Below are 20,756 nucleotides of genomic sequence, written 5' to 3' on the forward strand. Positions count from 1 at the left end.
TTTGGAAGTCTGGGGGCTAAACGTCTGACAATATAAATTTTTTATAAGCATTCCAACGCCTTCCGACGGTGTTTTCTGATGATTTATTAATCGTCTTTTACTTAGGCCTATCAAGTGAGTGCCGCTTTCAGTTTTATTTAATCAGCTGATGGGAAGAGTAATCACGATATAGATGTTGCTCATAAGTAGCCATCCCATATCCCTGCGTTTCGTAGTAGGCTACTGTCAAGAGTGGGCTAACTCAACCTCAGGGACCCCGCCCCCATCTATGCCACTGCCTTGATCTTGATTATTGATAATAGTAACAACATTTAAAATATCTGACTTGGTACATGACTGTATATAAGTATCGATCTAAATAATTCTTAAGCCGTAGGCCTATGTGAAAAAAATAGAATCACAAACCCCCAGGGTCTAGCCCACCCCAAGGGATCCTAGGGTGTTATCACTAGTGTTGATGCTTCACTTAAAAAACATACGTGGTGATTATTGTTACATGTAAGATTGACCAATGATAAATTCACGAAAAATAATGAAACTTCATGGAAAAGAATCAAATCACCAACCACCCCAGGGAACACAGCCCCATGGATACTTATGCTTACTTGGACTCATGGACGGACGCACAGACAGCAGGGCGCGATGACTTTTGTTACAAAGTACGGGGATGAAATAAACAATTGCTTTAAATTAATAAAGTTAAATATTGCCAGACTTTCCCCAAATATATCTTTCCCAGTTGTATATGTTGCAGGCCAGATTGAAATCCAGGCTGGTGTAAAATCGACCAAAGTCAAATTTTATTTTCAAATGCTATGTTTGTTTTCGCAAATTCTTCCTGAAATGTAATAACTAGGTTATATAGGATACACGCCATCTTTTGTACTCATGGCCACCATAATGAAGTGGGCACCTGAAAGACAACATCATAAGAAGTGAATGGAAAAAAGCAGGACTCTCGCCTGGGTATGAGGTTAAAAACATATATATGTCATAAACAATTAAATAGTCAGGATTACATTTGTCACCTGATTTAAATCTTCCTAAGTCAAATTGGAATTTTGATCCTGAATAAGCCCAATTAAAATCTGAAAATAAAATTTGACTATGGTCGATTTTACACCAGCCTGGATTTCAATCTGGCCTGCAACATATGTATACATAGGAATGGTCACAATCACACGATTCAGGATGAGACGGCCTTGGCGAGGGCACCTCTTCTTCTCCAGCACATTCTCGGACTTGATTTTGAACTTCTCAGCAAGATAATGCATTAAATGCGATAGAGAAGAAAAAGGCGTCGTTCTCTCATTGTCTCCTTTATGTTCTAGTTGATACAATATCAGTAACATCACAATTATTTTTCAATTCAAACACTCAGATAAATGGGGAAAAGAACTTTAGTTTCTTTACACTCTGGAAAATGATAGCGAAAAAAGGAAAGGTTATTTCGAAAAATGCACATTCCATCACATCCCCAAGCTTACATAGCCTAGTTAAGAAAGGTAGAATAGAATGGTCTCTTTATCTTACTTGCATTAATGAATCATGCTTAAGGCTCTATTTAATCTTTAACATGAACAGAAAAACAAAAAGGTGGAATACCACTTGTAAGAAAATGTGAGCGAATGAAATAAGCAAATGTTAAGAAAAACCTGAAAAATGTCATACAAGTTTTATATGAGTTAAAGCATGGTGCGCAAAAGGTGTTGTGAGGTAACATCGTTTAATTTTATAAACACACTCTTCAAATTAACCTAACTCGAAATGTAGAATAGTTTTGCATTAGAAAGGGCCTACATGGAAGCACCGTCCTCAAAGATGGCTGCTTTTGTAGGCCTACATCGCTTCGAATGTTGTCAACAGCCGTTAAACTGTTTTCGTTACATTTAAGAAAATTAAGAAACTGAGAAGTTTTAAATGTATTTCGATGAAAACACCATGGTCAATATCCCGGTGCACAATCCCAGAATCGTTGAAAATTTCTTTTCGGGGCCGCTGCTGGAATGACATTTTTGCTTTATTTCAGCGAGCGCCATCTTGTTACAGTATTTCCCAATACAGCAACATTCGCAGGACTCTTTGTTATTTATACATCCGAGGCTTTTCTCGCTACACAAACCCTTGCTTGTAGTGTTGAATTTTGTGTCGCATCCTCTGCTTAGATGTATACCTTTATATTGAATCTATATAAAAAAGAAAAGAAATCGGTGACGTTCGTATGAAATAGTTTTTTATCTTTTATACGAGTAAAAGAGGTTTATTCAAATTATAGCAAGCAAAATTTTGAAATTGCACAAATATCGGTACCAATAATCTTTCATCCCCGCAATTTAAAGTTACTGATGAAAAAAAGTTGGCACAATATAATGAAAAATTGACAACCAATGGAAATGAAAAGTTAAAAGAAAAGTTTCATACCCAACAAATATTTTGTCCGGCCTTTGACAATGTCGTACACTGAGCATTGACACCGCTGTTTTGTTCCGCTTCGCAGGTCTGATCTTTATTACACTCAAAGCATCCTGCCCTGTCACTCGTATCTATAATATAGAGCTATATGTACAAACAAAATTAATCGTTTAGATAAAGTTTGATCCGACCTGTCATGGACAGACGTGCCATTACTTCATCAATACGTAATAAACGATGTTCAATAAGTGGAATAAACATTATCGGGATCGGACAGTATTGGAAAATTTCATCCGTTATACAAGCTGTTCTACGCTGTTCTAGCTCCAATTTAAAGCAAACAGGTCATTGCTGTGACTTAAAGTTGACAGCAATCAAAGTTACTCTGACCACAAATCTAGTTTATCGTTATGAAGATAGCGTTACCATGCAAACAATGAAGCATCAAATAGAAAAAAAATAGCTTCAGCAATCTACCTGTAGTAAATGCAGCGGGAGGCTGTTTACTATTGGTGCTAGAGACGTCTGGAAAATGAGTACTCGTGGACGTGACACCACTGGAAGGGACGTTTGTTGTCGGGCCATCTGTTATCAAAGCACCTAAATGGAGATCATGGGTAAAAAAAGAACTATTGGAAAAAGCAGATGCATGGCACCAGAAGCGAGGAGTTATCTTATATTATACATTATAGCCAGGGAGACGACAGTCTTATTCCGATATGGAGAAGGGATTACGATCAGCTATCTGTCGTCGTTCTTGCAGCAACCCACGGAGAAATATGATAAATGTGACGTTCGTTATTTTTCGAAATAATAATCCAAAAGCTAAAATACGCGTACGAAAGTTAAAATCGTTCAATGTCTTAAATGATATTCATATATCTCTATCTCGTGTAGTATCACAATGAATTATTGACGAAATAAATTGACAAACGCAATATATAGGATATTTGGTCAATTATATTAAGACCGCTTTTATTTATATCAAACTCAAATGAGATTTGTTACGATTTTTACTCTTATACATTGGCCGAGATTACACTGCATTGGAAATCCCATGTGTAATTTAAGCTGTTCTAAGCCGTACTGCCTAAAATTTAAAGCGAACTTGTCACTGCTGTGACCTAAAGTTTACAGTAATCAAAATTACTTTGAACACAAATCTAGTTTATCGTTATGAAAATAGCGTTACTATGCAAATAATAAAGCAACAAATAGAAAAAAATAGCTTCAGCAATCTACCTGTAGTAAATGCAGCGGGAGGCTGTTTACTAGAGATGTCTGGAAAATGAGTACTCGTAGACGTGGCACGATTGGAAGGGACATTTGTTATCAAAGCACCTAAATGGAGATCATGGGTAAAAAAAGAACTATTGGACAAAGCAGGTGCATGGCACCAGAAGCGAGGAGTTATCCTATATTATACATTATAGCCAGGGAGACGACAGTCTTATTCTGATATGGAGAAGGGATTACGGTCAGCTATCTGACGCCGATCTAGCAAAAACCGCACGGAGAAATATGATAAATGTGACGTTTATTAATTTCGAAATAGTAATATTTATCCAAAAGTTAAAATCCGAAAGTTAAAATCGTACAAAAATGTCTAAAATGATATTCATATTTTCTCAATCTCGTGTAGTATCACAATGAATTATTGACGAAATAAATTGACAAACGCAATATATAGGATATTTGGTCAATTATATTAAGGCCGCTTTTATTTATATCAAACTCAAATGAGATTTGTTACGAATTTTATTCTTATACATTGGCCGAGATTACACTACATTGGAAATTCCATGTGTTATTTAAGCTGTTCTAAGCCGTACTGCCTAAAATTTAAAACGAACTTGTCACTGCTGTGACCAAGAGTTTAAAGTAATCAAAGCTAGTTTGAACATAAATCTAGTTTATCGCTATGAAGATAGCGTTACTATGCAAACAAGTAAGCATTCTAAAAAAGAAAAAGCTCAAGCAATCTACCTGTAGTAAATGAAGCGGAGGTCCGTTTACTATTGGTGCTAGTGAAGTCAGGAAATTGAGCACTCGTGGAAGAAGCACCATTGGAGGGGCGATAAGTTGAGGGGGCAGAGGAGGGGCCGATGGAAGGGGGGGTTGTTGTTGTCGGGGCATCTGTTGTCAAAGCACCTAAAATGGAGATCATATATAAAAAAGGCACTATTAGACAAATTATAGCAAGCATGTATGGCACCACAAAAGAGCAGTTATCTCACATTATACAGGATCACATGTACAGTCAGGGAGACGACAGGCTTATACCGACATGGGGAAGGGATTACGGTTAGCTATCTGAGACTGATCAAGCAAAATTCCAAAGGAGAAATAGGATAGATTAAAAAGTGACGTTCATTTTTATTTTTTAATAATAATAATAATAATAATAATAATAATAATAATTCATTAAAATGGCAATCCAAAAATTACAAAATGTAAAGATGATATTTGTACACGTAGGCTACTTGAATTGAAATGGTTACTAGAGTTAGGTGCTGTTTCCTCTTAAAGGCCGTAAACTTCGTTTAAGCAATAAATGCGTCAACTTACCATACTCCTGAATTTTGATATAAAACCTCTCGTAAAGTATTCCCTTTTTTACTTTTAAGTATCGAGATTACCAACCTGTAGGGCATCATCATAACTAAAACCAGGATGAATAATCTGAATCTGAAGAACTGTTTTTGGACAGACTCAATACATTCAGACTGTTCTGAAATCAGCTCTGCAGGGTTCCCAAACATGCATAACTTAAGAAGACCAATCCTGTAGTAATCATGGATTGGTAAATGCTTATTAAACTTGTATGTCAAGCTTCGTTCGCTTAGGTTGTCTAAGATAAAAAAAAATCAATATTCCTTAACATACATGGAATGCACGTGCTTACTAAAAGTCTACACCTTCCATATATCTCGAACCCTTCATACGTGTAGAGAGGGTCCAGAGTATATCATGGTACAGCAGCTTAAATTTATCTTATCCTACAGAAGATAAATGTACGGAGCGAAGATCGTGTGATCACTTAAATACGCGTATCTGCCTCCCTCTAAGAGTAAACGATGTTTTGGCATTCAGGATCTTTGCAATCTGCCCATGAAGTCTACATATAGTCTAACAAAAAGTTTAAATAATAAAGGCGTATATTGCATAGATTTTTAACTATGCACATAAAAACACGTTACTCGTTTGGAAAGTATTTTAGAAAACTAAAATATGAAGCATAAAATGAGCAACACGAATTAAGCACAAAGCCATAGATTGCCTAAAATTTAAACTATGCGAATAGATAAACATGCAACTAGATCGGACGTATTTTAAAAAAATGAAACATGAAATATTAGATATCAATTTCAATTTTGTCTTAAAAGAGCAAAGCCATATACAATATTGCCTAAGATTAAAACTAAGCATAAAATAAACATGTCACTTTTTTGTGTGTATTTTATGAAATATTAAATAAGCAACATGAAACAGGGATATCACGACAGGGGGTCGATTTTATAAAACAAAACACTCTTTTTCTCAAGTAAGACTATGTCCGTGTGTGTGTGTGTGTGTGTGTGTGTGTTTGTGTGTTTTGTGTGTTGATTTCTGTATATTGTAATTATTGTTTTTTTTTAATAATAATCAAAATACCAAAAAGACAAAGATAGATCTGTCTTTAAATGTAAATCAACTAGAATTTATCTTATTTAAATAATCGATATTATTTGCTCTTCATTTTTCACCTGCGAAACAAGAACTTACGATCTATACAACATAATTAAATAAAACGCATTGTCTATTGTCTCAGCATATTATAAAATAAAAAATTACCTGTGGTCAGCATATTCGCTGTGTACGTCAAGCTAAAACCGTTTGCTGTTGCAGAGTTATCACTCACAAATCGAAGGAAGAGAGAATCATCCTCAACCGTGAAATCCTCCCTTGTAATGTTGGACTTACACACCCTTTTGAGTTCAGTTCCATTACTTAAAGTTATAGCGAGATAGTCATAGTCGCAAGCATCGCTTTCAAATTCAACTATAGAACCCCACACGATTGAAATACTTGAAGCACCTAAAATAAGCATTGGGTTTAACATTAATAATTTTATAAAAACCATACAACAAAATTGATAATATACTAACACGAAGGGCAAATATAAATTAAGTCCCTAAAGTCCTATAAAAGAATAAATATGTGAAAACAGCCATTGATGAGAAAAAGCGTGGAGTTACCTGGGACAGTGATATTGTAGAAGCAGGTGATGTCCGTGGGGTATTGGCCGGGGTAGTTAGGAGACTGGACGGTGCCAGATACACTGGTAAATGAGATGGGACCACACGCTGAAAATGTATATCCTTAATAATAAGGAAATTTATCTTCGCAATTATATACGTGTGTGTGTGTTTTGTTTCTGATATGTACAAAGATCGGTGACTTGTAGGCCCATGAGGCCGGGTGATTTGTATATCTATATCACATGTCACATTAATAAATAAATACTACAGTACTACATATAATTGATATTAAGTCTAAACTGATTTTAACACAGACTGATATTAGACATGATCTCTGTGATACGTGTAGGTGAAGTGAATAAATAACGATTAAAAATATTATGGCCGGTATATTTCAGACGGCCTAGAGAATATACAAGTAACGGTATCTAATATTTGAATTGCAATGAGCATTTAATCCTTCCCTCTTCCTCATTCAAAAATGTGGATTCTGAAACTTGATGGTCCAGTTTTCGAGATAACTTTAGATTTCGTTTTTCACTGATGAAAATAGTGATTTTATCAGTTTTTAGAATACCCTTTTTCCCGTAGCGTGTACCCCAATTAATCAAGTTATAACGGAATCGTATTTTGAGATAAATTTACGTGAATATCGACTTTCTTATGACAGCAACGTTCTTTTTTATTTTAAACTTCCGCCTACCATTTTTGTTCAGACATACAAAATCACTGGATATATCAACTTACCAGTAATGTTTGTGCTTTGCGAAGACACAAACGGTAAGAAAAAAGTCCCCAAAAGAAGACAGTAGATTCCAGGTAGCATCTTTCTATTTTTCGTTAACGACATTAATTCCTTCTCACGTCTCGTTCTCACTATCATTTTGTCTCTATTTAGGGCAATGTGTTGTTTAAATGAATCTCACTTGAACGTTGTTCGCCTTATCTTGTTTACACTACTATAGTACCCACTGTCCTTACTTTCCACGATAGGAGATGGGATGACACGTAACGGGACTTTATTTAAAGAATGTAGATATCAGCCTGGGCACTGCCTGAACGACACAATTTGCGAATTTAGAGGCCCGTTTCCAAACTTGGATGGATTTGCTGTCTCTAATGCGCGAAAATAATGTATGCTAAAGAGAACTGCAAAGAGGATTTTCGTAAACAAGGGGGATTTTCTCAATTCAAGTTGGTGATTTATTTGTTTGAATCACGCTTCTGAATAACAGAGATGCCTAGACTTATCCCCTCTTGCGAACAGAGATCCTGAGTAAATATGATAAGGTTACTTTTTAACGAAATGAGTTGTTTAGAACAAACAACGCATTAATTCTTCGCAAAAGCTACATTTTTGTCGAGGAGGAAATAAGTACTTCAAAGTTGAACATTACATTAAGCTGTGTCAAACGAAGACCCGGATGACGGTAATAAGATAATATTTCACAGAAAAAAAAACGGAAGCATGTTAGACTGTTTTCACATTCTGATATGTGGATTTTTATTCATTTTTTCATTTTCCCCACCCTACCATAAAAATGTAATACAAACATAAGCTTTAGAACTTAAATAAGCTGTGGCGGAAACCGCCCGTTTGCAAAGATTCTGAAGAAAGAAGAAAGATTCAACCTTAGACTTAGTGTCACAGGAGGGGTCCCTTGGTGTCACTGCTTCTATTCAAATTTGACATTGATATTTCTGTCCCTTTGACAGCTCTGCAGCCTTGTTTCTCTTTCTTTGCAGTCAGCGACGATATGAATTCAAGGCATTCCAGTGGTCTTTTCCTTATCCAGTTCTCTGTCATTACTTGAATATATCATTTAAGAACGTGCCCGTTCCAACTTTACACATGATAACGGTACGAAATAAATTACAACTAAGATAAAGGTCTTAAGGGTTCAATATCGGGTCAGGTTTGTGCGGTAGAAGTATTCGTTGCTCCATCTCTCACTCGACAGACCTTACGTTTATCGACACATGTAATAACGTAACCACACAAGAAAAGAATTCTTTATTGGTAGCATAACTCATGTATCATGGCATATGACAGTTATTAAGAGATATGTCCCTTTCAAATTCAATCTTCAGTAAAAAAAATTGACATCTCTTTATTGATACAAATGTCATCAATTGCAGGTAATTGTGGGTAATTTGGAAATTTTCCCTAAGGAAGGATTTACTCATTTCGAGAGGACCTATTTTTGTCAAAATCTGTTAAATTGATTTGACATTTTCAATTGTGTTCTGAAAACAAACGCTAATTGAACAACGACAACAAAAAAAAAACCCATCTCGTAGAATACATGGAGTCTAAATAGAAAAAACAGATATAACTGGTTTCTTGCAATTATAATTTTTAGAATCAGCACTTCAAAATGGCAATGACTATATTACATTATATATACATTCTTTCTATTTGCAATGAATTACACAAAATCCTGTAAAATTTTCACTTACTAGTACACCAGAAATGCCAATAAACATAGTGATAGGTTATCACACAATGGTATACACGAAACTGCAATAATCTAATTAGCATAAGAGAGCATAATGTAGAAGACATCCACATTGCTAAGAACTATGTATGTTTATACTGGTCAAACGACCAATGTTTTGTGCAAACTATTTTCTTTCGAAAAACCTTTAAAACCAGTTTTAAAGTTTTGAAATGTTTCTCAGTCATCAAAGAATCAAGCATTGTTGATACATGTATTAAGAAATGCCACCATCAGTAGCCAGATAAACATTTTTGAAACTGAGAACACGTTCAAGTCTCCGCTATTGTTATAATTCGCGATATACTGGAGACTAAATCCTTTTCCAGCTGCACCTGAACGATCAGTAACAAACCTAAAGAACAAGGAGTCGCCATCGACAGTAAAATCCTCGTGTGTGCGATTGACATCGCATAACTCTGCCATTTGCGTCCCGTTACTTAAAATTATGTAGAGGAAATCTCCACCCAAAGCAGCGTCGCAAGCACCCTCTTCCAAATCTATTGTTGAGTTCCAGTGGACAGAAATACTGGATGCACCTAACATAAAATTGATAATGTTAAAACATTTATTACAGTACGATTGTGTTCTTTGATGCACAACCATGTCTTCAACATATGTTATCTTTACAATTTTTCTGTTCACCAATCTAACGTCTTTATACAGAATGATTCAGATTTGTAGTTCCTCAACACAGATGCGACAATTTAAAAAATGACAAAAAAAATTTGAATTGGAGTGCTTAGTTAACAAAGTAACATGTATGTTACAACCATTTAACTTCAATCATGAGAATCATTGAGAATAAAATGGAGTACGGAGTTAAATTTTCAAAAATGGAGTACGGAGTTAAATTTTCAAATAGAAAAAAGTCAACTTTACCACAAACAGTAATATTGTAATAACAATCAGTGTCCCGTTTGTATGGCTGAGGATACCCAGGGGAACTGATGGTGCCCTCTTTATTGGTAAATGTAGAGGGGCCACAATCTGAAAAAAATAATAAATCAGCTCCTATTAAGTTAGCAGTGACTATGGGCACGCCGATTATTGTACAATTTGTAACAATAAAGAATAAAATATATGATAAATTAAAGAGAAAGAAAGAGAGGGGCAACTACTAGAAATATGTTCAAAACTACATGGTAAGTTTTAAAGTCCGTAAACTCCACTTTATAGGTTGAAAGTTAATACTCACCATCATTTTGTGCTGTTCCTAAGGACAGGATAACAGACACAAAAACGGAAAAATACGCAACAGCTCTCATGACTGTCATTCCAATACACGCCAAATAGTCAGAACTGGTAACAGGAGGGTCAAACTGAAGTTAAGTTACGGCGGAAGAAAACAAGAAGCAACCCTATATCATACCCCGCAGGCTGATTAGCGTTCCTTGTGCGCTGCAGTTGCTTGGTTACAAATTGCTTCAAAACTTCCTTGTTTCAACGTCATGATAAAGCTTCAATATAATTTCAAACAAAATGCGAAAAAATGGGCGACGTTGATAAGAAAATATGAAACTTCAAAGGGGTTGGATTCCTAAGACGTTAGTAAAGTTAATTAGCCTCTTCAAGGATTTATGGCAAGCAGGTCATTAAAAAACTTTTCAATTTGAAATTTATGAGCGTTGCCCAATTAGATCGTTAAAAGACAGACAGATGAAATAATCGTGTTATGTGTTAGCATTGATATACATGTAGCCACCAATGAACACGTGTCCTTTTCTAAAGATGACTTTTAAATTTTAATATAAAAGTAATATAGGCCCTATTATTAAAATAACGCAATAGATTCAGTTCTGGCCGAACATATTCAAATTTATTAATTTTAATTTGTGACTTTGTGTGTTTATTTTTTTAGCTTCCATTAACTTTCATTTCACGCTTTTTTAAAAGTTGTATTGACTTATTGTTCTAACCGTATGCAAAGCCAGTTGACCAGAGAAAAATAATGGGCATACAAACTTTCTATTTCGGATCAATTACTCTCAATCGATGGCGTTGTGATCAAAACAATGGTGTGCGCATGTAGGCCTTTTTACATTGTATCAGATTTAGACTATGTCTCATCATGTGGGCCGTTTTTTCTACGAGGTCATTATTCAAAGCGCTAACAAATGTTTATCAACTCAATCTTCATATAGGCCTATATCAGCTTAATTGGCCTTTGAAATGCAGACGAAAAAATTATTTGCATTGATGGTATTAAAGTCAAAATATAAATTTCTAGAATTTCCATCAGTTTTTACTCATCAACTAGTTATGCCATGTATCCAATTAAGTTGAGAAAATTACGATCTTTCAACCTATTTTCAAGATTCATTTTAGTTCTTGTCTAAGCCGCTTGGTGGCAGCACCTCACAGTTACGTGTAGCTTCTGCATAGTTGTGTCATTTTATTGCAAACATAAAACTCTTTTAGTTCCTTTATAGCTTAAAACAATTCAAAATGAATCGTAAACGTACAACAGAAATATGTTTGTAGGATAAGGATAGACATTTGATTATAGTCGATGGACTGTCTTGGAGCAATAGGCAGCCATATTGCAAACCTCTGCGTGCTGCATGTTTGCAGGTGCTCGATAATAATAATGGTTTACCGAGGGAGAGGAAGAGGAAGAGGGAGAGGGTTTCCAAGAGGAGGACCAGGTGGACCAAGGGGTTCTTTTCGAGGCAGAGGTCGCGGTTATCAAGAAAAATCCCCATCCCCGGACAAACGATCTGCCGCTGGCAGCAGAGGAAGCAGTGCGAAGTCTCCGGCAGAATACGAGGACAACTTGAGAAGTGAAAGCAGGGCACGTGCACGTGCTCCTCCGCCGACAGATGAAGGGTTGCGTATCACTGTTACCAATGAACGAATCGATAAAGATGCCGAGTCGCGGAATGGCGGTAGACTCGACTCTCGGGAGAGGGAAAGACAGCCCAGAGAGCGAGGTCAAAGAGGTCACCATGAGTCTGACCAAGCGACCAGAGGACGCTCCAGGTCCCCGTTAACAGGGCGCAAGACTGTCGAGGAGAGACTCGGACCATCTGTGGTTTGTTGGTTATTTATACAGAGCCCTATGTAGAGATAAACTTTTTTTCGTATTTAGAATTTTTAAAATGATTTTTCATTATTTATTTTTTAATTTGAATATTCAAACATTGCCCGTCACTGCTGACACCTTGACTGATTAAAGAATTATATAAAAAAAAAAAGACTTCAAAATACCACACAAGTCTATCATAATGTTTTTTTTTTTTTTTTTTTTTTTTTTTTTTTTTTTTTTTGCCATCAGTGTGTATGTGGAAGGCATCCTGATTTTAGGACATTTACCTTAAAATTACATTGTCAGGACATGATGACCAGGCTGTTCATAACCAATGTCCATTTTCATTGTTGCCCCTAGTATTTTGACATTTTTGTGCGTAATTTCTGATATTTTCTTACTGTGAATTGAAGACTGAAAAATATAGATCTGGTTTCTTAAGGTAAGTATTAATTATAAAATGATTAAATTAAGATAATTTTTGCTTTTAAGTTGCATGAACAGTGTTGATTAAGTGATTAGAATATGATGAAGGTGATGTGTCTTGTTACTTACTGTACTCTGTACAGGCCTGTAGTCAGCAATTGCAAAGGGGGTGGTTCTTTTTCTGAAAAATTGGAGCTTTTACCATGAAACCTATATACATCTAAATCAAATTTTACCCAGAGCATACCTTTTCTCGACAAAAAGTGTGGTTCATTCAAACCCCTACTCTAGCAGCCCTAGTATGTATCTGTATATTCATTGAAATTGCTAGTGTATTCATAAACAAAAGAGGTATTATGTAGGACAGTCTGCATTTGTGTTTTTGCTTACCTCTGATCCATTGATATACACAGCTAAAAAGCCAATTATCATGGCTGCCGATGTTTGAGTACTTTCTCAACTGCAATCCTCAGTTGACTTAATGAAGCCCTTGCATCAATTGCATAACTCATATTGACTGTAATGGCTTCCTCTCTGACTCTAGCAAGCTCAGTTAATGTAAAAAAGTAAACAGGTCTGTTAGAGAGAGAAACCATGACAAATGGTGACCTTTTGGGCTGCTTGTGTTATTCTTCTTTATTTGGGGTGGGATGTGTGTGGATTTTTATCTTAAAATAATTCCGTGCACACAGTTTTAATATTACATCTATTCATTTTCCACAGAACAGTCCAGTGGCACTTCCAGTCGGAGGAGAATCCATACGCATCACAGTTGGCAATGAAAAATACATGGAGAGAGCTAAAGAGGATGCTGTGAGCCGGTTAGGCCCTCCTGTAGATAGATCACCTAGGGGACCAGACCCAAGGTCAAGCAGAGATCTGTATGAAGTGAAAGATTGTGAATACAGATCAAGTTCTAGAGGAAGAGACAAAGAGTATGACAGAGAGCGCCCCAGCGAGAAGTATGGGGAGAGAGACAGAGAACAATCCAAAGACAGAGACTTCAGGGTACGCGGACATTCAAGAGATAAAGAAGACAGGTACTTGGATGATCGTGACATGCATTTGCGCAGGGGCTACTATGATCGCGATGAACGGCATAGGAAACAGTCTCCAGCAAGAGAAACAGATGATCGTGATAGAAGGGACAAAGATTATAGAGACCCTACTCAAAGGTATGCATTGCAGTCTGCCCCTCAACCCACTAGTATGTCAAGATCCTCTCTGCCAGACATGGGAGGCTCAGACTATGGTGTCAGGAATCCAGAATACCAACGCCAGGTACCAGATGATCGTTATTCAGCAGCAGGGCCCTCTCCAAGTGCAAGGGTGTTACCGCCTGGTATGAGGATAAAAAGTCGCAGTTCATCTTCTTCTAATTTACCTGGCAGTACTATCAGTGCACCTGAACCCAAACCTCTTAAGTCGTGTCTGAAAAAGAAAGCGCCAGAACAGCCACCACCAGTAGTGAGCTCTGAGGGAATAACCCATGTGGTAGATTATGGACATGGACGTGCTGGTGATGTTGATATGAGAGGCTTTGGTAGTGGTTCACAGAAAGAGCAAGGGCCACTGGCTGGCTTAGAAACTGTAGAGGATGAAGAAAAATTCCTCTATGGTGATGACATAGAAGAACCCACTCCTCCCAAGAAGCCAGAGATCCCCCCAGGGATCACTCATGCTAAAACATACCCACACACAGAACCTCCTTACCAGAGTAATGTAGGTGCGTCATACAAGGAAAGAGATTACTCAGGTAATCCTTATCAAGGTATGGCAGCAAGCACAGGGTTTACCCAGGGTTCCACCAATGCTTTATATGCAGGAAATGATCGTTCACCATTTTCTGCTGGTGACCCAAGTACATTTTCAGGCAGGGATCATGCACATGCACCTCATTCTGCTCCTGATCCCACACCTACAGTGCACCCCAAAGAGGAAAACCCACCTCAAGACAACACTATTGAAAACATCCTGAAGAGCATAGGGTTTGATTTTGAGCTCTCTAAAAGAATGCAGGAACTTGCCCGTAAAAGGGAAGAAGGCTCAAAGAAGCCTGAAAAGAAACCGCCAGAAAGATCATTTGGCATCAAGGAATCGGCTTCTTTCTTGGGTGGTGGTCTTGATAGTGTAGATTTAGGTTCAGCTCTTGAAAGGAAGAAAGATCCAACAAACCTGACTTCAGTTGCATATCCAGATGCAATCAGAAAGGATGACTCGGCAAAATATGCAGGAGGTAGATATACAGATCAACTAGACAGAAAAGAAGAACATGGAAAATATGCAAGCAGTGGATATTCAGATCCAAATATACAGCAGCCAAGGAACACCTATGGGGAACCTGAGTCTAGATATCCAAATTATGGTGAGGGATATCTGAAAGATGATGACCGTGAGCCCAGAGACAGAGACCTGAGGAGATCTCTGGAAGACCGGAATCTTCATGAAAGAAGTCGCAGCTACAGTCCAAGTCCTGCACCTGCCATGGAAAGTTTTGGGGAACTGTATGGGAGTAGAAAACCTAACTATAGAAGAGAAAGCTCTGATGAACGCAGCTCCAGATCAAGCAGTAGTAGCAGCAGCAGAGAAAGAAGTCTGTCAAGAGATAGGGATTCACCGAAAAACAGAAGATCATCAAGAGACAGGAGCCCTCCCAGGAATAGAGAGGGAATAGAACGACAAAGAAGTGACAGCAGCTCAGGTGTGGCAGTGCCTCCAAAAGAAACGAATACTGCCTATGTTCCTGGCTATCAATATGCAGCACCCCCACCCCCTGGATATGGTGCTGCTCCTCCTGTGTATCCTGCTATGGGAGGACCAGTGCCATTTGGACCACCCCCTGGGTTTAGTGGACCCCCTCCACCCCCACCACACTTGCAAGGGCCTGGGTTTGGCTATGTTCATAACCCTCCCTGGTTTGCCGGCGGTGCTGTTGGTGGGCCGCCTCCACCAAGGTTTCCTAATGAATCGGAGCCTTGGGTGAGAGAGAGGGAGAGGGAGAGGCAAAAGCAAAAAAAACGAGAAGATGAAGAATGGCTTCAAGCTGTGGAGGAGTTTACTAGGCAGACAAGCAAGCCACGAACTGTAATCCCACCAAAAGATGAGAAAAAGAAGAGACGTGATGAAAGGAGTAGAAGCAAAGATGAAACAAGCAAAGACCAAAAAGGCAAAGAAAAGGGAAAGAAGGATGAAAAACAGGAAGAGAAACAGAAAGTAAAAGAAAAACCCAGTGTGAAAAAAACTAAAAAGTCTCTCTCCCCTGAAGAAAGAGAAAAGTTGATAAAGGAAAAGGAAGAAAGACAGAAAAGACTAAAGCTGCTAGAAAGTGAACTGGAACGCTTGCGTAAGCAACAAAATGAATTAATGCGCAAGAAGCAACGCCAAAGAGATGGTCACAAGGATCCTATTTTGGTTGAAAATACCAAATTACAAGAAGAAATTGCTACCCAGATTTCACATCTACGGCGTTCTGTTGAAGAGAACAGTGAAGTTTTAAATTCTGAAGGTGATAAACAAGAAACAGAGGAAAAACGAGAGGTGAAGATTATAAAGGTTGAAAAGCAGGACAAATCAGAAGAAAGAATTGTGAAGACAATAGAAATAAAGCCCAAAAAGGTATGGCTCTTTATGAATATGAAACTGATCTTTTCCCATTTTTTTCTTGGCTTGATTTTTTTTCTTATGAGTTCCTTTCATGATCCTCGCAATGTTTCCATGCTAAGAATTCAGCTTGTTGAGTAATTGTATATCTTAAGTGAAATGATGATCACAATAAAAAAGATAAGCAGTAAAGATTATTTTGTACTAAGAAATTTATTCTAAGTCACATTTTTTCTTGTGTAAAACTTGGAATTTAAAGGATTTGTTTTCAGTGTTTATTATTATTATTATTATTATTATTATTATTATTATTATTATTATATTGTAAATATTAATCAACAAAACTATTTATAGGAGAAAAAGAAAAATGAAATCGAGGAGAAAGCATCGAATGTTTTCTACGAGTATTTTGACCCTGGCAATCATTGGTGTCGCTTATGTAATCACGTATCGCAAGATGTGTCTGAGGTGTTTAACCATTTAAAATCAAAGAAGCACCAGCAGGTAGTATTTTCACAAACATATAAATACTTATTTGTGTAAAGTGATTATTTTTATCAAACAGAGTAAAATTGAACAGTACCTGCAGAAAAAAACTAAAATTTTACCATTTAATTTATTTAAATTTCTTTTAACATTTTTTTGCTTTGCTAGAACCAAGCTGCATTAATTTTACTTTACTTATAATCAAAAGAAAGGTCACGTGCTGTTTCCGTGTAAAATATCAATTTGTTTTTTTTTTTTGTACTTTGTTAAAGAGCATGGATCAGAATGACAGACCATGGATGTCAGAATCTGTTCTCAACCCTCCTGTGAGACCAAAAAGTGCAAAAGTAGAAACAGTCCCCATGAAAGGTATAACAGCTTGGAATTGAAGAAGTCAATAAAGACTGACACATATTCTCATCCTAGTATCCTCTTGGGTGTTTCTTGTTATTTTCTAAAATCACTAAATCTTAGAAACAATTAAATGAAAATGTCATCTGTTTTTTGTTTTTTATTTTTCAAAAGACTGCTGTTTGATTTTCATTCGTAAGTATATTTGTGTATGTTTGATCTAGGTATAGAGTTTCTCATGCCTGTGGATGCATACTATTGTACCTTGTGTAAAGAATTTGCTGGTGATGCAACTTGTACTTTTGAGGATCATCTGAAGTCGAACAAACACAGTGACAAGTACAAGGTAATTCAGTCCTTATAGTTATTATTATTAATAATAGTAAAAGTATTTATTTAAAGCGGTAAATATTTGTTTAATAGACTTTACAATATGATTGGAGAATATAAAATACAAGTAAAGGAAAGGATAAAATTGATTAAAACAAATTGATTTAAATAATGTATAATGAAAAAATCTGTTCTCATATTTTATCAGAATGAACTATTATGTGTAATTTTTGTTTGTGGTTTTTATCATGTCCACATTAGTTAAATTTTTCATTGAAAACCAGAAATTTTATTGAAAATTTTGTTAGTTTTTTTGAAGGTCTCTGCTGATTTTTAGAAAGTAAGGGTTACTTTTAGCCCCATCTAGAAAAATTGAGATACTTTGTGCATCATTGTGCTTAAAATTTTTCATGAAACTATCCATGACATATGAAGGTAGCACTTGAAGAAACTTGAAGATCCCTATTTTAGAATTGAAAGCTTGGAATAGTTTGTGTAATTAGCAAATGTTATTAATATTCTAATCTGTCTAAAATATTAAGTCAGTTTAAAAATGTGTTCTTTTTTTTTCTAGAAATATCTTGAAGAGAACCCTTTTTATGAAAGGCGTCTTGATTTGGACCGTGCTGCTGGCACATGTAATGTCACAGGCAAGGGCAATGATAATGATGCTAACAAAGATAAGGACAGCAATTGGACTGTAGTTGATGATATAAAAAGCCAGAAGCCAACATCAAGTACCCAGGATGAAAATGAGAAAGAGACCCTTAATTTTAGTTTAAATCAATCTGCCAAAAGGAGCTATCGTAAAAGACCTAGGTCTCCTGAACACTCTTCATCAGTTGACAGAGAATCACCAGATAGAGGCCGTTCAAGGTATCGGAAATCAGATTACAATCCAGAGAGAGAAGAGGAAAAAAGGGCAAAATCAAGAGATTCTTATGAAAGGTCTGTGCATCAAGACAGAAGAAAGGACTCTTACTCATCGAGGGGTTATAAAAAAGGTGACAACAGAGGCGACCCTAGCAGGTCAAGAAGCTCAAGAGATGATTACTATGAAAGAAGATTGTCTGCTTCACGCAGGGATGAAAAAGACCATCCAAAAAGTTCTAATCACAGTGATGATTCAAATGAAAAACCAGCTGCTAGTGGTGGTAGTTCCCAGGCAAACGATGGACAGTCAAAAAGCAAAATAGAAATAAAATTCAAAGGAAAGTTGCCTGTAAAAGAAAATGTCTTAACACAGGTGAAGAAAATGCCAGTTGTCACTGCCCCAAAAAAGCCAGTCCTCATCGGAGCAAGACCCTCAGCTCTTCAGAAACAAAAGAAAGATGACCATGAAGATGACAGCTCAAAAGAGACACAGTCACTGGACATGTTCTTGTCCATCGAGGGCAGTGGTTCAGAAGTTAAAAAAGCAGTCCCCATCAAGAAGGAAAAAGAACTCGAGACGGCGATTGCCCAAGCATGGGGTAGCAAGAGCAAGATAACAACAGAGGACCAAAAGGAGCGGGAGGAGGACTTTAAGATGCTGGGTATTGAGGCAGACACCATGACTCCAGCTGCCGTTCCTGTCCCACCACCCATGCTGCCTTCTAGGGGAAATAAACCACTTACTTCCATGGCATCGTCTAGTGTGGAAGACGTATACAGTGTGTTCTTCGGTGAAGGTAAACAAGACAGCGGCCAATCTAAACCTGACTCTGGGAAGGATACTGGTGATGGTAAGGAATTTAGTGCTAAAATGTGTTTGCAAGTTAAAAAGAACTGCTTGTCTTTTTGTGTGCTTTAAAAGAGAAAATCTGCTTCGTTGTGTTTGAGAAAGTCCCCAACCCTCCATCACTGGACCTGCATATGATACATGAGATGTCAGATTTCTATGGATATTTGGTTTGTGTTGTATGTATATATTTATTCCTTATTTGTCATAAACTTATATAACACAAAACCTGATCCAAATAAGAATGTGTTTGAATTAATTTTTTTTTTAAACTCCTTTCAGATAATGCTAGCGTGGGGAGCGACCTTAGCCTGGAAATGGGCAGTGACTTTGAGGTTCTAGATGAAATAGATGCAGAATAATTCATGATGTCATCAAGAACTTTTAAAGGACACAAGATTGGACCTAGGCCTGCAAAATTTACATATGCCTGTCTTTTAATAATGGAGCAACATTGTGTTATTCATGAGTCTCCATTGTTCTTCAAACTAGTATCTGAACATTTAAAATTGATTTTGTAGAGTTATTGACTATGATTGATTAAAATTGACAGATTAAATAACAAGAATTTTTCAGATAAATGTTAAAATAATATTACATTTTATCTATTTGGAATTTTACCTTTTCATTGTTGTATCATGTATGTGTGTGTCATGCATCTAATAGCAGTCCAGTCATATATCAAATAAATTGCATTTCAATTTTATAAGCACTTGAAGAATATTTTAATAAAAAGAAAAGAAATTTAATGAAAACAAGAAGGACATGCACCATGAAGAACAGGTCTGTTACTTCAATTCCATCCATTGTTGTGAGACCTCATTTAAGCAAAAATGATGGAAGTGATTTTCTGCCTTAATTGCCTTGCTGGACAAATTTGTCAAAACATGAACTTCAGCGTTTGCAGAAATAATGAAGATGGTGAAAATATTTTACGACTCTAGGATTACCAAAGAACATGAAGCAGACATTGCATCTTTTTTGCAGTAATACAGAGTTGCCAATGCGAAATTATGCAAAATGCGAAGATATATGTTCTCATTTCTGTCTTATTAACAGTAAAATAACACCTGAAAAAATTGGGAGTCTAGAGTAATATGAAGGATAAAGCAACTCTGGTTAGAATCAAGATGAGAACATCCTTATTGGAAAAATTGCAATCACCAAGCTATGAAATTTGTATTCATTATGTAAGCAATTTTTGTGACAGTTTTACCTAAAATTGCCAAATGAGAACATAGGTGTTTTAGTTATTGTAAAGCAGTTTTATAAATCAAATTGGGGATATTTAAAAGGCTAAAAATGGCTTCCAGTATGTTGGTGTAAGTCCGAAGTCTCCTGAACTGTCTCTTTAAAAACAATGACCACTTGTGAATATTTGAAAGCAATATAATGTTAAATTTTGGATATTCATTAGCAGCCACAATTGGCTCAAATGTGAAACCTATAATAATCAGTTACGTATGTTTCATGGATATAGATAGTAAATTAGTTAAGCATGGGCAATATTGTACAAAAGTATTCTATGAAGTGAATTTATTGGTTTAATCAAGTGAAATAAATTGAGGGCAGTTCAATAAACAAGTTTGTTGTAATTTACTCAATTTTGGTGTGATTAATTAAATTAATTTTAAGGGCCAATAAAAAATCAGTAATTGTCTATG

General features: G+C 36.5%; 3 protein-coding genes across 6 annotated transcripts; 1 reads left to right on the forward strand and 2 right to left on the reverse strand.

Moving 5' to 3' along the window:
* Nucleotides 1–1,303: 1,303 nt before the first annotated feature.
* On the reverse strand, nt 1,304–7,799 carry LOC147763445 (uncharacterized). Of its 4 annotated transcripts, XM_087006749.1 has the most exons (8): nt 7,401–7,797; nt 6,651–6,758; nt 6,247–6,489; nt 4,399–4,563; nt 3,655–3,753; nt 2,890–3,012; nt 2,422–2,543; nt 1,304–2,186 (listed from the first exon to the last, which is right to left on the reverse strand). In XM_087006749.1, the coding sequence occupies exons 1-8, from the start codon at nt 7,534–7,536 to the stop codon at nt 1,917–1,919; spliced, it is 1,266 nt and encodes a 421-aa protein (XP_086862875.1). In that variant the 5' UTR covers nt 7,537–7,797; the 3' UTR covers nt 1,304–1,916. The 4 variants fall into 4 exon arrangements, with proteins under 4 accessions (XP_086862875.1, XP_086862879.1, XP_086862876.1 ...); XM_087006753.1 differs by lacking the exon at nt 6,247–6,489; XM_087006750.1 differs by lacking the exon at nt 3,655–3,753 and having other exon boundaries at nt 7,401–7,792.
* A 513-nt stretch (nt 7,800–8,312) lies between these two features.
* Nucleotides 8,313–10,686, reverse strand: LOC106171039 (neuropilin-1a). Its single transcript, XM_013551129.2, has 3 exons — nt 10,350–10,686; nt 10,034–10,141; nt 8,313–9,690 (listed from the first exon to the last, which is right to left on the reverse strand). Exons 1-3 carry the CDS (start codon nt 10,426–10,428, stop codon nt 9,347–9,349), a joined length of 531 nt encoding a protein of 176 aa, XP_013406583.2. The 5' UTR covers nt 10,429–10,686; the 3' UTR covers nt 8,313–9,346.
* Nucleotides 10,687–11,663: 977 nt separating this feature from the next.
* Nucleotides 11,664–20,676, forward strand: LOC106171060 (uncharacterized). Its single transcript, XM_013551180.3, has 7 exons — nt 11,664–12,185; nt 13,329–16,220; nt 16,560–16,709; nt 16,964–17,060; nt 17,267–17,388; nt 17,947–19,096; nt 19,375–20,676. Exons 1-7 carry the CDS (start codon nt 11,664–11,666, stop codon nt 19,452–19,454), a joined length of 5,013 nt encoding a protein of 1,670 aa, XP_013406634.2. The 3' UTR covers nt 19,455–20,676.
* The last annotated feature ends 80 nt before the right edge of the window (nt 20,677–20,756 follow it).

This window comes from Lingula anatina, chromosome 2, assembly GCF_051362555.1.
Source record: "Lingula anatina isolate TDL-2025a chromosome 2, LinAna3.0, whole genome shotgun sequence".
Classification (NCBI taxonomy): Eukaryota; Metazoa; Brachiopoda; class Lingulata; order Lingulida; family Lingulidae; genus Lingula; species Lingula anatina.

Coding starts and splice junctions, on each gene's coding strand:
- LOC147763445 (XM_087006749.1), bottom strand. CDS start 7,536: ATGATAGTGAGAACGAGACGTGAGAAGGAATTAATGTCGTTAACGAAA. Junction 6,490..6,650: donor CTACAATATCACTGTCCCAG/GTAACTCCACGC, acceptor TGCTTATTTTAG/GTGCTTCAAGTATTTCAATC. Junction 3,013..3,654: donor TCCCGCTGCATTTACTACAG/GTAGATTGCTGA, acceptor ATCTCCATTTAG/GTGCTTTGATAACAGATGGC.
- LOC106171039 (XM_013551129.2), bottom strand. CDS start 10,428: ATGACAGTCATGAGAGCTGTTGCGTATTTTTCCGTTTTTGTGTCTGTT. Junction 10,142..10,349: donor AGGAACAGCACAAAATGATG/GTGAGTATTAAC, acceptor TATTTTTTTCAG/ATTGTGGCCCCTCTACATTT. Junction 9,691..10,033: donor TTACAATATTACTGTTTGTG/GTAAAGTTGACT, acceptor ATTTTATGTTAG/GTGCATCCAGTATTTCTGTC.
- LOC106171060 (XM_013551180.3), top strand. CDS start 11,664: ATGGACTGTCTTGGAGCAATAGGCAGCCATATTGCAAACCTCTGCGTG. Junction 12,186..13,328: donor AGAGACTCGGACCATCTGTG/GTTTGTTGGTTA, acceptor CATTTTCCACAG/AACAGTCCAGTGGCACTTCC. Junction 16,710..16,963: donor AATCAAAGAAGCACCAGCAG/GTAGTATTTTCA, acceptor ACTTTGTTAAAG/AGCATGGATCAGAATGACAG.